At 30.8% G+C, this 21,583-nt stretch overlaps 1 protein-coding gene across 1 annotated transcript in view; it reads right to left on the bottom strand.

The window, feature by feature from the left end:
• LOC118190786 (casein kinase II subunit beta) overlaps positions 1 to 21,583 on the bottom strand; it is a 52,592-nt gene that overhangs the window by 15,240 nt on the left and 15,769 nt on the right. Inside the window, exons 4-7 of the mRNA XM_035361560.2 lie at positions 18,415 to 18,517; positions 14,075 to 14,190; positions 5,888 to 5,963; positions 1,652 to 1,841 (exon numbers count right to left, since the gene is read on the bottom strand). Of these exons, the coding sequence (XP_035217451.1) occupies positions 1,652 to 1,841; positions 5,888 to 5,963; positions 14,075 to 14,190; positions 18,415 to 18,517 (485 nt within the window). The remainder of the gene's footprint in view (positions 1 to 1,651; positions 1,842 to 5,887; positions 5,964 to 14,074; positions 14,191 to 18,414; positions 18,518 to 21,583) is intronic.

Below are 21,583 nucleotides of genomic sequence, written 5' to 3'. Positions count from 1 at the left end.
CTTTATTTCTTGACATAGCCAAAGCATTTGATAGGACTTGGCATATAGGAATTATTATCAAGCTCATACGACTTGACGTTTCGGCCCATTTAATTCATATAATTAATTCGTACCTCACTAATCGATCTTTTTCTGTACGAGTTAATTCTTTCATTTCGACACCCCGTCCTATACTAAGCGGCGTCCCCCAAGGGTCACTTTTAGGCCCAATTTTGTTCAACATTTTCATAAATGACATACCAAAATCACCTAGTATCACTCTTGCACTTTATGCAGATGATACGGCCATCCTAGCTCAACACAAACGCCTTGAAAACTTGGTCCAAATCATTCAGAGTTATCTCTCTAGCCTTGAGCACTGGCTCATCACTTGGAAAATAAAAATTAATGTTGCTAAATGTGCTGCTATGATATTCAAACGTAGCCCCCTCCCATACCCTTCCATTAATATTAAATTCTTTGATGACTATGTTCCCTGGTCAAACTCTTACAAGTACCTAGGAGTTGTACTTGATTCAAAATTAACCTGGCGCCTTCAGATTGAAAATATTCTCAACAAAGCAAAAGGTGCCAGAGCCCAACTTTACCCATTTTTAGCTCGAAAGAGCAATCTGTCAATTAAAAACAAAATCCTTCTCTATAGGGTACTGCTGCAAAAACTCATGTGAAAAAACTTCAATCTTTTCAAAGTAAAACCTTACGTATGGCCCTAAACGCAGCTTGGTACGTCCGTACAGATGTGATTCATTCGGACCTTAACATTAAACCTGTTGATTACCTTATCAAAAAACATAGTCAAAATTTATTCCTTAAAATTGAACAGATTGATAATCGAGCACTTCAACAGATGCCAGCATACGATCCTGCTATTCGCAGCTCACAGAAGAGACCGAGAGCCGTGATTGGCCGAGAGTTCGGCATCTACCCACCATCTAAAAGGGCTAGACACGCCCTCTCTACCTCAGTTCCAGTCTCCGCGCCATGAAGGAAGGAAGTCTCTTCAGCGAGCTGCCATATAATTGCTTTATCACCATCACTACCTGCAATCAAGATCTTCTAGCAAAGTTATCAATCTGTTCGCATAGAATCACATCTCCCGCAGATTTTTAAAATCTGCCTATGAATATTTTCAACGCGTTCATATTTATTATTTGCACTATCCTACACAAGCCACATGCCAATGAGCCTATTAATCTTAAACTCTTTCCTCTCCGCTTTCTGCTTTAGTGTTGTATTGTGTATAAAAAATTTTTATAAAAACCAAAAAAAGTATAAAATATAAAATACAAAAAAATTATAAAACCTAAAAACTTATAAAAAATATTATGAAACTTAAGTTTTTATTTTCTCATCTCTATCCCTAAACTTTCTTGAGCCAGTGGCTCCCTCTAGTGTGCATCAAGTAATTCACTTATGCAAAATTTTTTCCCATTTCTGCTCGCTTTTAGTAATTCTGATGAGGAGGTAAATGGTTTTGAACCATAGGAACTCCGTAATTTTCAAATCATTGGCATTGGCAGATGAGATTTATTATTTAAACAAACACATTCATCAAAAATTTATATATACACTAATTAAAAAAAAATTACAGAACAATTTTAATAAAATGGAGAGAGATGAAAACTGAAAGAAACTTAAAGCGAAAACTTACCGAGGAACAAACTGATTCATAGGCCTTTTTGGTCTGTAATCTGGGTGAACCATGTATAGCATATGAGGAAAGCCTGTGCCAAAATAAGCCCCATCAGTCTGATTGTGACGTGATGATTTAGGATTGTATACGTCAGTGCATTTAGGACAATACAGTTTTACCATCGATTCACCAGGAACATCAGACAGACCTACAAAAAATGTGTTGGTGCTGCATTTATATATTTAATTTCCTTTTCCTTCAGTTTCAACATAAAAAGTTGAATTTTATTTCAAAATATTTACATAAAGAGTTACATTTGGTGCTTGTGTCTTATCTGGAGGTAGGAGCTATGTTATGTATCAATCACTATTTTTGACGATAACGTCAGTGTCAAATTTATTGGCAAATTACCACCATTTCTTACCTGTTTCCAGTTAACTCACAAGCACTTTTTTAAAACAATACATCTTTAAACTTAAAAGTATTATATATAATAAATTATTATTACATTGACCCACTAACCCTTTCCGGCGCAGTGTGTTCGGCGTTCGAATAATCGATAAATTTCCCGAAAACTAGACCAATGGTTACTTTTAATCTCTTTTATGAATAATAGATGGCAGCACCACACAAGCAAATCATTAACGTTGAGACATATTCTGTTTTTTTTTTTAAATATAAAGAATATCAATGAAAAAAAAATCTTTATATCATTTTGTTGTTCATATGCTAATCTGCCTATTCTGTACTACTTTTAATTTTTATCTTTGAAATATTGCGTATAGTGAAGCCTGAGTATAACGTGTTCGGACTGAACACACTGTACTGGTAGTGCCTGTCACAGGGAAGGCTGAGAGCACAGACTTATTTATATTTGTTTTTATTCTCTTCTGTTTTTTATTTTGAAGACCCCAGTGCTTTGTTTTCACTTAGCTATTTGATTTTCAGCGAGAGCAGACCTTTTTTTTCTCTTGCTTTCATCGTGCTTAGTTTGCTTAGTTTTGATTTCTGTAGATCTTTATTTGTATATATATTTAATAATTATTTTTTTCAGTCAATAATTAATTGTAAATATTATAGTGTTTTAATTATTTTTCTCATAAATTTTAAAATTGTGTAAATGGCTCAGAAAGGCCTCAGCATTGCCAAAGCAATGAGTTTCCTTTTTTTTTAAGGAGTAGCAGGCCTCCCCGTGGGTTATACTAAATCAGCTACAGAGATCAGATTCTACTGTTTTTAAATCATAGACAAAGTATTTTATTGTAATACGTGCTTCACAGCAATGCTCACATATCGCAGCTCGTGCGGCTCAGCGTGTTCGCTTCGGACATACTCACAAAATGGAAACGGTTTATGCAATCTTTGTAAAATTATACCTGCATACTCTCCTAGGCCTAAATAGACTGCGTACAATTTTTTTTTGTAAAATTCTAACTTTAAAGAGTAGCATGCCGGAAAGGGTTAAAAAAATTCCAATGAAAAAGCAAATTTCAAGTAAAAAATATAATATTTCATAAAAATATTAAACTTTTTATTATATGAATAATAATCATGACAATAGCAATCAATTCTAGCATATTAATTATTATCCAAAAGTAGAATAAAGAAAATGTTGCTCCTCATGATTGAAAGTACAGTTAATACTCAAGTGACTAACAAGAATAAAATTGAATCATGTATGCAAATTTAAATTATGAAGGTAAAAATATAATAATTTCCAATGAGAAGTGAAATAACATAGCAGAAATATCAAACCAATGGATATTTTATATAGCACAAAGTAAAAAAACTCTGGACTTCCAACATCTGAAATGATTTAAAAACTGGAATTCTAGATCACCAGCAACTTTTTTTTTTTTTTTTTTTGAATTTTTTTTGAATTGCTTTACACTTGCAAATTTTATACCGTTCATTATAAAACATGTGCAGATATCAGTTTCTTAATTTCACTTCAGCAATGATGCCACCCTGGAGAATCCTTATATATTATTTTCTGCTTTCATCACCGCATGACTATCAACAAACTACAGCTAGAGAAATGATTCTCGCAGTGATATTTAAACAAATAAAAATAAATAAATATATAAATAAAAAACCCGAGAGGTTTCAGATTTTAAATTACATCCAAAGGGGCATTTTTTAACGTTTTGTGTGTTACATTTTCAATAAAGAGTCTCGCGTGCTGGAGATAAAAATCCTTTTCTCGTACAGTGTTGCCATCACTTGCTTTAAAATAGTTTAGTTTGTTAATAAAAAATTTGTTGAAGTGCTGCAAAATATGAAACTGATAATAAAACAAATTTCAAATTCAAATTAGGGCTTCCACTTGCCCAGATTCTATGGGAGATTACGTTATTCAAATTCTGATGGCTCTAGATACCGTTGTTTTATCACAGTGCGAGAAACATACATACATTCATGCAGTCTTCATTAAATTTCTTTAAATAGAATACAAGATGATAATATTTGGTGGCAACAGTTTGAAAAGCAATTTGCCGTTTATAGTTTTCAACGCAAAATGCCAAAATGAAATTAATAGTCCTTCAGGGAAAAATTAAGGGTGGCAAAATTTTTAGAATTTAGGGAGGCGCTTGGCAGTAGAATTTCGGACCCACAGAGATTGCACTGGCTGGTAAAATGTCTAGCGCTGGCCCTGGATATACTTTAAGTATACATGAGAATTTATTTATTTGGCACACAAATAAGCTTTAAACATGTGTAGAAAATAAGCAAAAGTATAATAACTAATATAATTCAAGCTCAACTTCCTCAGCATGCCATAGCCACCAGATAAAATTCAGTAAAACACATCTTTCACCAGTTTCATGATACACTGCCAATAAAGTATAGTAGACACTAGCTAAGCATTATGATAGCCACAAATTTGAAGGTGTTCAGATTTTGAAAACAAAAAGCAAAATTGTCCTATTAATGGAATTTTTAAAGAAATGCGAAGCGGTACTAAATGAAGGTGAAACAGAAATTTTTCATTGTGATGACAATGCTCCAATCATTAATCAACTAAAGGATGATAAATGTAAGGTCCTAAATCTAGAATATACCTACTTCTTTAATTAATTATCACTATTTTTATGATATTTATCAGTGTTATTATGTTTGTAAAGAAAATCATCAAAATTCTGCAAATCCAACGAACAATTTTTTTTTTTTTTTTTTTTTAAAAACAAAAGCTGGTTTTAAAATTGCCATATTTAGCAACACATAATAAAAGAACTTGTATTCCCAAAAGGGAAAAGTTGTTTCTGATGTGATATTTTTTGAACTTTTCATGTGCAAAAAAGAAATTATTTCAAAATGTTTATGTTTATATCGAGGCAGGGCCTTGTACCTAAAACGCATGTATCCACTATTTATATTAAGAAGTAGGAAATAATTCAAATGTTAACCCATCAAATACATATTTATCAATGCACTGCCAAAAAATATTCCTTCAAACTAAAAACGGCAGAAAAAAGACAGAAATGTGAGATGAGTAAAATTGGAGATCTTTGTCGGTTTTGGCTGAAATTAAGGACTTTTAAAGGCTGCATACACCCTGATTATTTGCACAGCCATTTTATGTAATTTAAAATTATGCTCTTTGAGAATCATCACAGTGACAAAAGGAATGAAAATAATTCAAGCCGATAATGGCTATTGCAACAGAAGAAAATGCAAATGCTCAGGCAATATAGTGATTTGATGAAAAATCTCAATACAGTACAAAGTCCGAAATTCGGACGTCCATTATTCGGAATGATCTAAAATCCGAACCTCAAAGCCACAAACCTTTTTTTTTTAAATTAATACTTTATGCATGCGCATTTAATTTTTCCTTCCATAATAAAACATACTCAAAAATTATGATTCTTAATTTCACTTAGCCACTAAATAAAATACCTCGTTATGGAAAAACAATCATATAAGCACATTTTTTTTTCCATCCAAAACCTATTTTACTACTTTCAAAATAAAATAAATATATTGTTATGGTTTTTTGAAAAATCTAGTAGAGGTAAGTTTTACATGCAATTCCTACAGAGAGGAAACTTGGACACCGATTATATAACAAATACGGAAAATTAAAGATAAACTTTTTTCTTTTTCTTTTCTTTCTTTCTTTTCTTTTCTTTCTTTCTTTCTTTTTTTTTTTTTTTTTTGTAAAACATAGCTACTGGAGTAAAGCCTTACAAAGTCTTAATAAAGTTTACGTATTTTTTTTTAATATTACTACACATATTAAAAAAATCTTACCAATTGGAAGCATGGGCTGATTTTCACAATAGACTCGTGGACAAGCACCAAAATCACCATTTTGATGTTTTTCAATCTAATAATAGTATAAAATTAAATGCATTAATAATTAAAATTATACAATGTGAAAATATCATTACATTTTAACTATTACAATAATAATACATAACAGAGATACATGCACCAATTACTGGGGTAAGGGGGACTATATGCTGATTATATAAGTGTTTTTACTCTTCCAAGTAGGCTTTTTATTTGCTAGCATCTGATCCAAGATGAACTACCAATATTCAGTGATTTTACCATTCAGGAACTTGTGAGTTCTTTTTAATAAAAGAAATGGAATCTAAAAGCTAAAAATACCTTAATAGTATGGAACATTTGTTAAGAAACATTGTACATTCATCGCTGGATTAATTTACATTAATTTGTCTAGACATGGCTCAAACTGCTAAAAGTGCACAGAAGTCCGCGACTATTCAATATTTCAAACCAACTGATCAAATATCTGAAATTATGAAAAATTCAAATCTGATTATACATAATCAAGTCCTAGAGTTTTATATGTTGCAATACATACAACACATCTTGAACAAATATATGAGCAAGCAACTTCTCTATAAATGAAGTAGTTAAAAAAACATTCAATAGTTAAAAAAACCTTTTCGACAGTTTTTATGTCTGAAAAAAATATTCATACAAAAGTTTTTTTCATGTATTAAAAAAACTACTACGAAATATTTATTGCTTAAAATTTAACACCATTACAGGCATCGTGCACATTTCTGCACATGGAAATTAAGTACTTTTAAGGACCATCAATGAAAAAAAATTAAGGACCTATGAGCAAATGGGAAATGAATAAATTCAATTAAAAATATTATTCTATGCCTGAATTTCACTTTTGTAATACCATCCTAAAAATAAAATAGATACCTAAGTAGTATGCATTATTACTAAACATGAATTAACATAATTATTAATAAGTTTAAGAATAAAATAAACTTCATGCAGTTTATCAAGTAGCATCAAATATTTTACACTTCTAATACGTTGGACATATTTGAAAGAAGATATTTTTTTATGTCTCATTTTGTCACATACTTGGTCAGTCTAGAGCAGAGATTCTGAACCGGTGGTATGCAAGAAAAAAATAGGTGGTACACAAAGAAGCAGAGTATTTTTTAACTATTTATTTCAAAAATTAAAACCCCAATATCCTGATTCAGTTTTTTTCTCTAACACTTGTAAATTTATGCGATCTGAGCTTTGTTCAAGAGTAGTGGTAGTACTAGTACTTTGTAGTGGTGGTACTAAATATTTTAAATTTTTGTTTAGATGGTACAGGTTAGTCAAAAGGTTGAGAATTGCTGGTCTAGAGGTTTAGTAAATAGCAGGTATATTTTATGTCAAACAGCATAGATTAAAATGAGAAGTAAGATCACAATCAGCATGATTAATAACAAAAGACTGAATGTTGTCACCCCAGCTGCTTGTCTAGAGACAGAACTGTTGATTCAAACAAACCTGAAAGGCCTGATGTAGGCACGGTTGGCAAGTGTTGAAAGTTTGTCAGGCTCTGTTTGATGCAGTTAGTGTCATAGCTTTGTGCAGAGTTTTAGGGGGTTGTAATCCAGTTAATATACTTTTAGGTTCCAATAAGCCATTAAAGCATCACAGGCGTAAGTTGTTTTGTATTATTTTAAATCTCACTAGATGCAAAGAATAAGTTTTACTTGAATTTCTACATTTTTGTGTTTTATCTTGTGCACAGTGAGTATTAATGAAAGGCAATAACTCGCTTTAATATGTAGAGATAATTAAGGGTGGGCAGTTAGTTATAAATAATTAAATTAGGTAAATAGGTAACCTTAGGCATCATGGCTTAACATGGCCACTATTAAATTTTATTTTTTAACAATACTTGTTAACCTCATCATCGTCCATAACGCGTCTAACGCGTTCAAGCGAAACTTCCACAGGGTGGCCGTAACGCGCTACAAGCGTTCTTCTACATTTTAAAACTTTTAAACGTTTAAAACGCTTTCTAAATGTTTACTTGTTTGAGTTTTTATTTTTGTTTGTTCTAATACCTCCTAGAGGATAGCAGTAATCAGGCATTTTATTTCTAATTGAATTTGGCCTGGGTTTTATAAATATTTGCGCCATTTTAAAGATACAAGACAGTGAGAGAAGGCTTCAACGTCTACTCAACAGAAAAAGAGAAAAAATGAGGTTGTGAATTGGAAAGACAAGAAGGATATAGGTTTGATGAGTACAGTCCATTATAACTCGATGATTGATGTTGGAACACGGAAAAGAACAGTAAAAAAACCAATAAAAGATTACAACAACAAAATGTGAGGAGTGGACCGCCTGGAACAGATGTTATCAAATTATCCTGCTGTTAGAAATAAGCAGAGATATTATTTTTCCATTATGCTTTATTTCCTTATAATTTTACTTAATATTCATTGACATTCATCCACTACGAAAGTTATGTATGGAAAGTTATGATGTACAGAGAAAACATTACACGCTACAAAAACTCACAGCCGCTGAGGAGAAATTTTTGCAGACAGAAAAGGATGGCAAAAGGGTTAAAAAAGCCCTATTAAAATGAAAATCTAATAAAATTTCACAGTTTAAACACAGGTAATTTAAGACACTGATTCTCAAATGATATTAGAATAATTACACATTAAAAGCTACAAAACATTTATGTTTTGTAACATCAAAACTCAACAAAAAATTTATCCGTCATTTTAATTTGAAGCCTTCTCAAACATTTTGGCTAGTTTACATCGATTTCCTTCTCTTTAAGCATTTTTTCTAACAATAATTAGAGATTTGTCTCAATATGCAAACCAATGCTCTCGCTAGTTTCTGTGTGCTTTATCTCCTAACTTGTCGACCACTCCACAATGTACTTATGAGGGTTTACTTGATCTGGTAAAAGTTAAATAGTCCAAAATCCCCGATAGACATGAAGCAAATTATCACTATGTTTGAAAGTAACTACAATATCAGACAAAGGTTTAAATAAGCCTCTTATTTAAAAAGAACTTAGAACAAACATAAAGGCATGTTCTGATGCTAACAAAGTCAAATACATCTCACGGTGATGAAATTAAACAAGAACAGTCAAATTCAAACTAAAAATGTGGACTAGTGGTCAAATATTATACAATTTAATTTGGCTCAGTAACTCTATCATATGAGGAAACAGAAATGGAAAATTATAGTAACGGCTGAAATTATAAACAATTGGGTAATTTACATATTAATAACTGCACATTATCTTTAAAGAATAATTTTCTTTATGTATTCAGTTTCTTTCTTCAGCATGTTTCCTTTTGATTTTAGAATTTTTGGATTTAATTAAGGATTTCTGTTTTTCTAAAAAACACTACATGCATTTAAAAGTGACTAATTTAATTTCTTTAGTAATATGAAATTCAGAAGAAATATGATTACAGAGCTGGTGTGGAAGAATTTTTAGAATATAGTGACACACCAAACAACAAAATCTAGAAATGGCAAAACTTTTAGAATTGAGAGCAGGCATTGGAAGCAGAATTTAGAAAGGCACTATGCAGTCGAATTATAACCCATAGAGATTGCATCAGATAAGAAAATGCCTAGTGCCAGATCTGTGTATGATGCATTAAGACATATTAATTAGATGGATCTTTTAAATTGTAAGTTTTCAATTTCTTTATTAATAAAAAAAGTCCCTTTCTATAATGCCTGCCCAAGTGATAAGATTTGAAGCATTTTTGATATTTTCCATGCTTGTGTCTAGTAAACAGTAGAGAAAATAAAGGGAAGATAAACATGTTAAGAAAAAGATTCTAGTATCAGGAGTAAAACATTCAAATATTATGTCTTCATTGTTCTTCCAGGCGTTCTCCAAAAAGTAAGAAATTCATCGCGAACTTTCTGTAAAATACATCCATTATGCATTGATACCATGGAGACATTTTTCATTTTGTCATATATTTCTCAAATATTCTAGAATAGTGGGTCTATAAATCTTGCCTTCAAATCCTTCTAAATTTTCCAAGCTGCAGTGTCAAAAATATTAAAGAAAAATTATCCCAACCAATTCTGTAACAGGAAAAAGCCAGAAATATTTTGAGGGGGGAAAAGCAGGGAAAAAAATGTAAAATTAATTTTATAGAGAAAACTGATGCATATTCTGAGACAATTAGATGAGAAAAACGCTTACAATGAAAAAAATTAAAAAGAATTTTTTAATTAATTACATAGCTAATTTTGCTTTTGCTTAGAGCTGTTTCATAAATTACGCTTTATAGCATTATACCTTGTTTATTTTTCAGATGCAAAACATTGTATATTTATTAAGTTGCCAAAATGAAACTTTATGACAGCAAAATATAAAAAATTTTATTTTAATGTTATTTTTTTAATACAATTTCAACATATTACCATTATTTTAATGAAATTTATCAATGTTAGGATGTTTAAAAAACAATCGTCGAAAAATTCAGAATTAAAAATTTTCTATAGAAACTGATCTTAAAATCGCCAAAATGTTTGATAAGTCGGCAAATTTACCAACGTTTACTAAAATAATTCACATCCTCAAAAGCGAAAAGTTGTTTAAGAGCTCTTTTTTTTTTTAGAAAAAATGAATTTTGAAATGCTTATGTTTCACTTCTTGCTTAAAAACTCAAGTATCCTCTGATTTATATTAGAAATAGAAATAAATTACAATCCATACATACGTCAGTCAATCGCCAAAAATATTCCTCCAAAATGCTAATTCACACTCAAAATAGCAGTCATAAAAACAGACAGAAATTTCAGACGATTAAATTTAAGGACCATCTACTGATTTTGGCCAAGATTAAGGACTTTTAAGGACCGTACGAATCCTGTTTATTCTTAATTAAATTACTAAAAAAGAACAGTAAAAGATATGTAAAATGAAACAATTAATATCAATGAAAAAAAAAATCAAGTACGATCACTGGGATGTTAGTGTTTGATGTTTCAGAGCCAATTTCTGAACATTTGGTTCAATATTTTTAGAGATGAAGGTGCAAGTTCCCTCTTTCCATGATTTGCAGTCGACTTCTCTCTCTTTTCTTAAAAATAAATAAATAAATAAAAATAAATAAATAAATAAATAAAACAAAATCTGAAATGTTTCAGATTTTAAATTACGTCCAAAGGGGCGTTTTTTAACATTTTGTGTGTTACCTTTCTTTATTAAATTTCATGTTCCTCGCACTTAAACCATAAGATCCAGTGCAACAGCAATATCGCAAAATAGTTTTAAAATGAGCATATCATTAGAATTTCCGATACAGAGACTCACGCGCTGGAAATAAAAATGTTTTTTCTGCACAACGTTGCCATTGCTCGCTTTGAAATCCTTGAATTTGTTAATCAAAAATTCGTCAAAGTTTTAAAAAATAGGAAATCGATCATAAAACAAATTTCAAATTTGGTCTTCCACATGCTCATATTCGTTGGAGGATTACATTATTCAAAATTCGATGACTCTATGTACCGTTGTTTTATCACAATACGAGAAATATACATACATTTATGCAGATTTTTCATTATTTAATTTCTTCAAATATAATGCAGGACTCTAACATTTTGTGGCAACAGTTTGAAAAGTGAATCGACATTTATGAGTCCGACGCAAAATGCCAAAACGAAACTAATAGTCCTTCGGGATTCAAATCCCTTTGGACTAAAAAAAAGAAGACAAGTCACAACACTGAATCGTCGCTTGACAAGGTAGTAGAAAGAGAAGGCAATTGAAAAATTTTTGACAACAGTCTACAATCCTGAGTAGAGACAACTGATGCTGCTTTGGCGCCAAAATTCTGTGAGATGATCACCTTTCTGGAAGTTAGCTTTCAAATTTTCATTAGTGGAAAGTTCGACTACTTCCTCCTGAATATGAACCTCTGCTTTCTCAATATTCATAAAAGGATTCGTGATCCATTCAGGGACTTCCAGAAAGAAAATACCTCAAAATGCTCAGAAACAACCCTTATACAAAGAACAGTATTTCACTGGTCTTATACAGATCAGACGAATTCAAAAACTGGCTGAATTCGTTGCAATCAAAATTCTGCTTTCATGAAGTGAGTCTTTTAAGAAGGCAAAAATAATAGATTTTGTTGTGATCAAATTGAGTTCAACACCTTAAAGCTGTAATTTAATTCCATTCAATTATGTGAATAAATTGGTTATGTAAGCAATGTCAATCTTAAATTGTAACAATCTGTCTTTCAGAGATACATCTTTCTCTTCGAGGAACTCAAGTACAGAGCTGAAAAGATTCCAGAACCTACTGAGGCAGGCACATTTGGACAGCAAGCAAACCTCGATGTGTAAAAGCAAGCGATTGAATTCTTCAATCGATCATTGAGAGCATTACTGCAAATTCTGTTCACGGCAGAGATGACATATAGTAACGACTGATGCAAATGGTCGCTGGCGTTTTTTTTGCAACTAAATGCTGCCTATGGAACAGCTAAAATACTTGGTACCTCTTTCTTAAAATGTTCGATGAACCCACAATGGTGACCCACCATTGCAGGTGCTCCATCAGTGGCAACATGTTCAAAAAGGAATATTTTTCTCTTTAAAATAATCTTTGACAGCATTAAAAATAGATTCATTTTTTATGTATCTGCAATCAATCTTTTTGCAAAAAGCATATCTTGAATAATTTTTCCTTCCTTCATAAAGCCAACAGTAAAGCCTCATTAGTACTTCACAAGATTGCTTCATCAAACTGAAGAGAAAATTCGGCGAGTTTCAAAATTTCGCATAAGGAAGTTTCAACATCTTCATCCATCTCATCAATTCGTTGTCGCACTGTATCATTGTCTAATGGGACATATTTTATAATACTGGATGCAGCCGGATGGCGTAAATCTCTTTCCAAAACTTTCTTGAGAGAAGGCAGTATCACCTCATCACCGATATACAAACTTTCCCCCGATTTAGCAATTAATTTTGATATATTATACAAGACTATCAAATCATCATCGCATTGTTTTATGACACTACTAGTAAGCCTGAGACAGACAGTGGTTGCAGGAACTTGCCCTGCCGTTTGTGAAAAACAACAAACATTTATTTTGTTTGTCAGAATCAATTTTTTGCAGATGCTCCTGCAAATTAGATGGTTTAATTGCCTTATTAGATAGCACTTTGTTACAAAGTAAACACATGGGAAGTTGTTCCATGGACTCTTAAGGATCATACGAACCCCACATTATGAGCTGAATATAAATCTATTTCAGCAAGAAACTACAAATTAAAACTACTACTTCCCTTCTCAATTAAATAAGCATATTTAACTTACGTTTTCTCTTCCAACTTCTATTTTATAAAGAATAAATTTGCTTTCCTCTTCAATACTATACAGCTACATATCGTGAATATGAAATTTTCTTGCTATCCTTCTTCAATAATTGATTACCTTTGTATACCGTTTCCTAAATTATCAACGCAATCATCACAAACAGATACATAACATGAGATTTTCCCTATATTTTTTATCATAATTTTTGAATTCATCCTAATTATATAATATCTTTGATCATATTTTAAAATATTCACACTCAACAAGGAATTTGATTGTTTTAATAATGAAAAAGTAGCAGCTCAGTTAAACAACAATTAATTCTTCAAACTGACACTAGACACAAAAAATGAAATTTAAGAATAGTATTTACTAAAGAGTAATTTATTTGAATTTTAAAACATGAAGTTAGTGAAACATTTTTAACAACAAATGAAGAGACTGAGAGGCACAAACAAAAAAATTATATACAACCTCATGCTTTAGTTTTGAATGACGTATCAGAGAAAAGAACAAGTACACAAAAATTACATCTTTGAAAAACAATTATTACCTTTTTTGTTTGAATTTTGAACAGTATGCTAATAATACCAAATGGGATAAAGCAACTCAAACAATGATAAATTATGGACATTTGTGGGACCATTATGTTTTTTTTTTTTAATGAGATGGGAGAAGGCCATGGGAAGAAAAACTTACCATTAAAATTCAGAACATTTTATACAGTTAAATTATAATTACACATACTGTCGACACTTCTTTACAACTGGTATTTAAAACTAAGATTTTTTTTAAAAAATTAACTGACTCAAAGCCCAACTCACCATTTGTGCTATTCCTCGGTTAGTTAAAATATACCTAGCATGGATTAAACCATATAACATCTCAGCTGCTTGTTCAATAAGATCACTTTGATTGGGGTTGTCTTCCAGTTCATCATCTGAAAAAATAAAATATATTACATAATACAAAAGTGATAAGATGCTTATGATTTTCAGAAATAACATAAAACTTTTTAAACAAGATTACAAAACTTTTCCCCCCTTTATTACTTTTTTTTTTACGCATGCGCATATGTAATACCTTTACGCATGCGCATAAACACAGCATATATATATATTGCGTTTATGCATGCGCACTTAATGTATAACGGACAGTATAAGCTAAAATTATCTAATTATCTATTTCAGTTAATGTTGTAGATTGTGTCGTTTCTTAATCTTCGAATTGGATCCGGCTTATTATTTTTTGCAGACTGTGAGAACAATTTTATAAAGTAAGCTTGAACTTTCGATTATGTCAAAAAGAATTTCCGATTCTAGAGCTGCCAAAGGATCTACAAAGTGAAAGCATGTTTCGATGTCCATGAAACAAAAAGTGGAATTGCTGCAAAAAATGGATAAAGAATATCCTTTGTTTCTCTAACCATTCCGAAATCTGTTTATCAATTTCAAAGTCCGAGGGGGGGGGGACGTCGCGGTGAGCAATGAATTGGAATATCTGTCAGCACTATCCTTATCTTCAGGGCAGATGTTTTTATTTTATTCAGCTTATATTTTCTTACTAAATGTAGTATTGCATCTTGATGTACTCTTTGATATGATTTAAATCAAATTACTTGTCATTATAAATATCACGAATACACATCAAATAGTTTTCTGGTTGCAATTTTCTAATTTCGACTATGCGTAATGTATGCTTTACGCATGAGAGCGTTGAAAGAAATGTTTAATAAGGTAAATAAATAAATATTAAGCTTTTTTTTTTGTAAATTTTGATACCCTTTAGATCAAAATTGCTCTTTATTTCATAAATTTTATAATTTCTGCATGCCATCTTACCAGATTTAAACTGATGATCTATAATTCGGACAAACCGATAATCTAGAATCGCCGAAGTACCGACGAGTCCGGATTAAAGACTTTTGACGGTACTGAGCCTTTATTTTCACTGGAAATATCATGCAACAAAATTATTGGAATTATCAATCATTAACCTACCCCCCACCAAAATATCATTGGATTATTATCTACTTTCAAAAATGTAGTTCAACTTTTTTGGCATGGATAACCTTGGATTTTTGTTTTTTGTTTTGATGTTGTTACTACTTCTAGACTGAAGTTTTAGAGAATAATTTTGTACTACTATTTCATTTTTGGATTTTATTCTCCTCTTTTTGTAAGCATTCCACAGAGTTTGAATCTGAACAAAGAAATTTTTAAATGTTTCAAGAATATTAAATAGCAGCCATAGTCATACATTTATAGGGATATGATCAATGTCACTGTTATGGCAGAACTCTAAATAATTTCATCGATTAAGGTTTTGCGACTATTTAAAATTTCATCATTTTTTTATAATGTAAATAAAATAAATGGTTTCAAAATAATATATACACCTCTACTATAATTCCTCCTCCTCTGACATTTTCCCATACTGCACTTATCTTAAATTTTTGAAACCTATATTTCGTTCTTTTATAAATTAATATTTTACAAAAGATATTATATTAGCTTTTCACACCAAATATTACCTTTTCCCAACATTCAAAACTCTTACTTCCCAAATAATAATACATAGTATACAGGATTATTATTTTAGCAGTTCTTCGAAACAAACACTCTGCATGATTTAACAATACCCTACTTCATGAGCAGATGCACAGATTCTTTGTTTCAATATCTACAGACTCTCCATACATAATTTTTTTTTTTTTTCTATTTCAGGCTATATAAATATATATAGCAAATTAAATTTAAAAGTATCTAAAGTTAAATCGGATTCAAAACAAAGCAATTCCTCAACAATACATATATATATACATAATTTGAATTTAACAAACATTCTCTATTCGTAAAAAGCAAATTTAAAGCTAATTAAATTTTAAATGAAATTGAATTAAAAAAATGATTAATTATTGTTGCGAACTAATCTACAATATCATTTAAATTCTGAGAGCATATGTAAATCAAGTGCAAGTATCAAAATCTATGAGTATAATAAATGTATAATATATAATTCCAATACATTTTTTAATCCTAAAAATTTATAAAAATGCATAAGTGAATAATTTTTGAGCAGGCAGGAGACAGACTTATTAAGGGGAAGTTGCCTCCAAACCTAACTCTTCAATTATTCAATTCGTGTTCCTTGCAGCAATGGCACAAGAGAATTATTAAAATTTAATTTAAATTTACTATATTCTTTTGAAACATATATATGTATTTTCTACATTACTCAGACAACAAAACAAAATAAAAAAAAAAATATTTTTGGGTGCCCCTCTTGGCGAAAATTGTGGGTACATGGACACCGAGTTTGAGCAATCATTTGACTTGTTATTTTCGCTTTGTGTAGTGGCGACTTTTACCAAATAATCCAAAGGGCACCTTTAAATATACTATAACCCAAAACAGCCAACACTTTAACAACATAAAAACAATTCTTAATGCATCCAAATGTTTATTTAAAAATTACAAAGATTTTTTTACATCGGGACATTTGACATGTATTTAAGAGATTTTAAATTTTACTACAGTTTCAGTGATCTCTAATCTTTGTTTGCAAGAACTCTATATAAAATTTCATTTCAGGCCAGACATAAACTTGCCAGATCACATGTCGTCAAGGTGTGCAGTATGGATGCTTTAGACACCATTGCGCTGCATTCTGCATAGAGAGAAATGGTTGGTAATTTTTTTAAATGCATTACATATAAAATGAATATTAAAATTATCATGGTCCTGACAGACTAAAATTCATGATCCCATGACAGCGAACTGTCATAGCATTAATTTAAGTAAATCAGGGAATATACCTCAATCAACCCTTCTAACGATAGTTCTACGGAAATTTCGAAAATAAATACATTTTATGGAAGGGAAAAAAAAGGGGGCTTGCAAGTTGAAAAATTCTCTCTCACTCATTCAGGCGCATGCGAACAAACAAACAAAATAGAAAACAAACAAACAACAACAACAACAAAAAAAAAAAAAAAAAAAAAACTTACAATTTTTGAAAAAATTTGGCATCTGATATTTTACAATAAGTTTCTATTTTACTTCAGCATATGGTTAAATCAAGAGCATTATATATTTTCAATGCAATTCAATACAATACATATATCTTAACTGTGGTTTGAGACAAATGGTACTACAGTCAAAAGTCGTTAATCCAGACTCGTCGGGACTTCGGCGATTCCGGACTATTGATTTTTCCGGATTATAGATCATCAGTTTAAATCTGGTAAGATGGCATGCAGAAATTACAAAATTAAAAATACGAAACCATAATTTATGAAATAAAGAACAATTATGATCTAAAGGGTATCAAAATTTACAAAAAGAAAAAGCTTAATATTTATTTGTTTACTTTATTAAACATTTCTTTCAATGTAAGTTGCTTCGTTTCATGTGATAATACTTTCTCTTTAATTCTATTAAACAGACATAATTTCTTGTTTAGTTACAAAGTTCCGCTGTTCAAGTCCTATAATTGCTGTGTTGAGAATACCGACTAATTTGTCAATTGAAATTTTTTTGTTTTCAATAACTTCTGGGTCACTTTCTTCACTATCGGAAGCGAATTATAATGACGAGGAACTTGATTTAAATCATATCAAAGACGGAGTACATCGAGATGAAATACTACACTTAGTAAGGAATTATAAACCAAATAAAATAAAAACATTTGCCCTGAAGATAAGGATAGTGCTGATAGATCAACTTCCAATGCGCGGCGTGAAATTGATAAACAGATTTCGGATTTCAAAACATACTTTCGCTTTGTAGATACAAATTACATATTAGTAAATATATATCGGAAATTCTATTTGACATAATTGAAATTAAACGCGCATGCGCACAAACATATTCGCAGCCGTAAAGGTCTTATGAGCACTCTTAAACGCCTGTGCGCATGCGTGAACGCGATGCATGCGCAGAAAGTTTGTAGCTTTGAGGTCCGGATTATGGGTGTCCGAATCAACGACTTTTGACTGTATCACAAAACTGTTTTTAGAGAAATTTAAAATATATATTTTGCCATGGTAAATATACATAAAATGCAATTAGGTTCGAAACAGATGTACACTACTTTTTTCAAACAAGATTACATTATTTGCAATCTACTTCACTCGAGATATTTATATTTATATTTTGCTCACCAGGTTCTAAGTCAAGTATCATATCCAAAGCTTGGCGATAATGAGGCACTTGCTCACTAAGTCCAGTGAGATTGAATTTGTCCTGAATATAATCTTCATCAACCTATTTGAAATTAAAGAGCAAAAGGTATCAGTTACTTTAATAACTTTCAATTTTAATAAATTACAAATAATAATAATACATCCAATTACAGATTATTGAGAATGCTTGCTCCAAGAAGAAGTGAGGGGAGAGAATCATTACATGCATGAATAAAAAGTAATGGATATTTTATATTACAATACATAGCGGAATACCCAAAAATATAACCTATACATTAAAAGTAAAACAAAAAAATCTCTCTTTCAGATCTTTTGTATTATTTATATCATTCTAAGCCAATATAGAAAAATTAAATTTATTATATTACATGTAAATTCACTGTAACTGATTTTAAAGACATCAAAGTTGCAATAAATCGCACTTTTAACTAAATGCAAAATACAGTGGTACTTCTCATAACCACTTTCATATTAATTGGTATATGTCCTGTTTAGATGCTAAAGTTTTTGTTTGGAATATGACTCGATTAGATGAAACATGGCTGTGCAAACTTACTGCTCTTTATTCCTTTCGAGATAATGCTACTACTACGTTGCTACTTACTATTCTAGATAACCCATGCTATAACTCTGAATTTTCATGTAATTTTGAGTTTATTTTACTCTTTTTTTAACAGAGAATAAATTTATTTTACTCTTTTTTTAACAGAGAATTAAAAGAAAGTTAATGCAAAGAGTTAAAATATTGAAGAAAATGGTTAGGATTACATCACCATGGTGGTCAAAAAAGGGATTGTTGAAAAATATGAAGATAACGTGTGTCTAGGACTTGGTTAATGGATATCATATGATGAGAATGATGGTATTTATTACTGAAAAATAATGATGCCATTAAATATGCTAATGCTGCAAAACTGCTTTTGATCTGGATAAGATATTTTATGTGAAGTATATATTTCATTCCCTGATGATTATATTTTAATATTAAACAGTGTTATAAAATAACAACAAAACAATTTTTTTAATAAGAAGATATTATTTTCTCGTATTTTCTTATTTGAAAATTTTGCTTGGTAAACTCCAGTTTGGTGACTGTATAAGGATCTAGAACACAATAATATATACAGAGGTACTACTGTTCTGCTAATCTTGTGATCATAGCATGAAACACCTCTCATGTTCTGACTAGTGGCCTACATATTTCAGTACAGTAGCTAAATAATCCTTTTACTGTAGAAATGTAAGGAATTTTTTTCCTCATTGCATGCTTTCGTGGATGCAACCATGAAAGAATTCACTATGTTGTCAAGATAGGCAACTCGTAATGTTATTAAAAAGCATTTAAACAACAACTCAAGTACGCATATGTTTTTCTGGTTAGTGTTTGTGCACTTTTTTCATTGTAAGGAATCACAATGGGACTGCTGAGTTTGCTGGCTGATGAAAAAGCATTTCATTTCTTTGCCCAATATTTAAATGATGCACAATTTCGTATATTCACCTGGAATTGAACCCAGGTTGAAACTACCAGAGTTCAGGGACTTGACCGCTCGTCTGCTGGTGGGACTCTGATACTTTTAAAGTAAAAACAGATAGCTGTGTACATACAGAGAATGAGAGTAAGCAAGCATAACATAAGTTTTTAATGAGGTCATCAGGTTGGGAAAAAACTGTGGCCAATGATTGGTGACTTTTTAATAAGTTGGGCGGATAATCGGAAAGCAACCTCCTGCCCTTTTTTTTATAAAAAGTTTTATTTTATTATTTAAATAAATAATAAAGCAAATAAATTCACTAAAAGTTAATAACAGTGGTCATATTCTTTTTCACTCATACGAGACACTTTTTCAATTGTGACAATACATTTCATGTAGTTATTACAAATCAAAAGTTTCTAAATAATAAGCTGAAAACGCTAGAAACATACAAGTGAATACAGTACAATATAGCACTTAAAAAACTCAATGTCAATGAATACAAAATGTAATTTTTGAACATTCCAAAGTTGTTTTAGTTTGTCCAACAGAATGGGCAGCATATTCCAATTACGCAACTAAAAACACTAGTATTATGCAGGTACAGTGATCAATAAAGATAAGCGATATTTAGCTTCAGTATGACACGGATTTATGATGGTGAACAGACAGAATGTTTATTTTAGGAAATGGCATTGGAAATTAAAAGAGCGACTGAAATTTGACTAAGCAAATAATAATATCTAAGATAATAGTTACAGATCTGCAGAAACAGATATAGTTCTTCATAAAAAGTTCCTCAGATTTTATATTACGTCCAAAGGGGCATTTTTTTTTTTTAATGCTTTGTATGTTACCTTTATTTATTAAATATCATGTTCTTCACACTTAAACCATAAAATTCAATTCAACAGTAATATCACAAAATACTTAAAAGAGCATATCTTTAGAATTTCTGATACACAGTCTAATGTGCTGAAGATAAAAATGTCTTCCCCCCCCCGGTACAGTGTTGCCATTGCTCGCTTTGAAATTGTTAAGTTTCTGAATCAAAAACTCACAAATGCTTTACAAAATATGAAAGAGATAATAAAACAGATTCCAAATTTGGGCTTCCAGATGCCCATATTCGGGTGGAGACGTACATTATTCAAAATTTGATGGCTCTAGGTAACGTTGTTTTATCACAATGCGAGAAACATACATACATTTTTGAAGATTCTTCATTACTAAGTTTCTTTAAATATAATAGATGGCTTTAATATTTGGTGGCAACAATTTAAAAAGTGATTCGCCATTTATAGTGAATCAACGCAAAACGCCAAAATGAAATTAATAGCCCTTCTGAGCAAAATTGCCTCTTTGTGCTAAAAAAAAAAAAAAATAATTTATGGTAAAAGGATAATCAACAAAATCTGCTAATAACTGAATATAGAGTATGATGGTTTTAAAAAAAGCATAAAAACGATATTTTATTAGTTAAGGATGAAAATAATGGGAGAACTAAATGTACTTCAGCAGGCCATAAAAGGCAAAAATGCAATGTTTCTGCAAAAGACTTTTGAGTGCCTATTGCACCAAAATATTACCTTCATGGCAAGTGATTATAGTTCAATCTATTAGGTTATATATCTACTATGTATTAGGTTTCT

This window comes from Stegodyphus dumicola, chromosome 10 (genome assembly GCF_044657685.1).
Source record: "Stegodyphus dumicola isolate Sdum_Otavi_A_Nest chromosome 10, ASM4465768v1".
In the NCBI taxonomy this organism is placed as follows: domain Eukaryota; kingdom Metazoa; phylum Arthropoda; class Arachnida; order Araneae; family Eresidae; genus Stegodyphus; species Stegodyphus dumicola.
The sequence above is the reverse complement of the archived record's forward strand: the minus strand, read 5'-3'. Positions and strand labels throughout refer to the sequence as shown.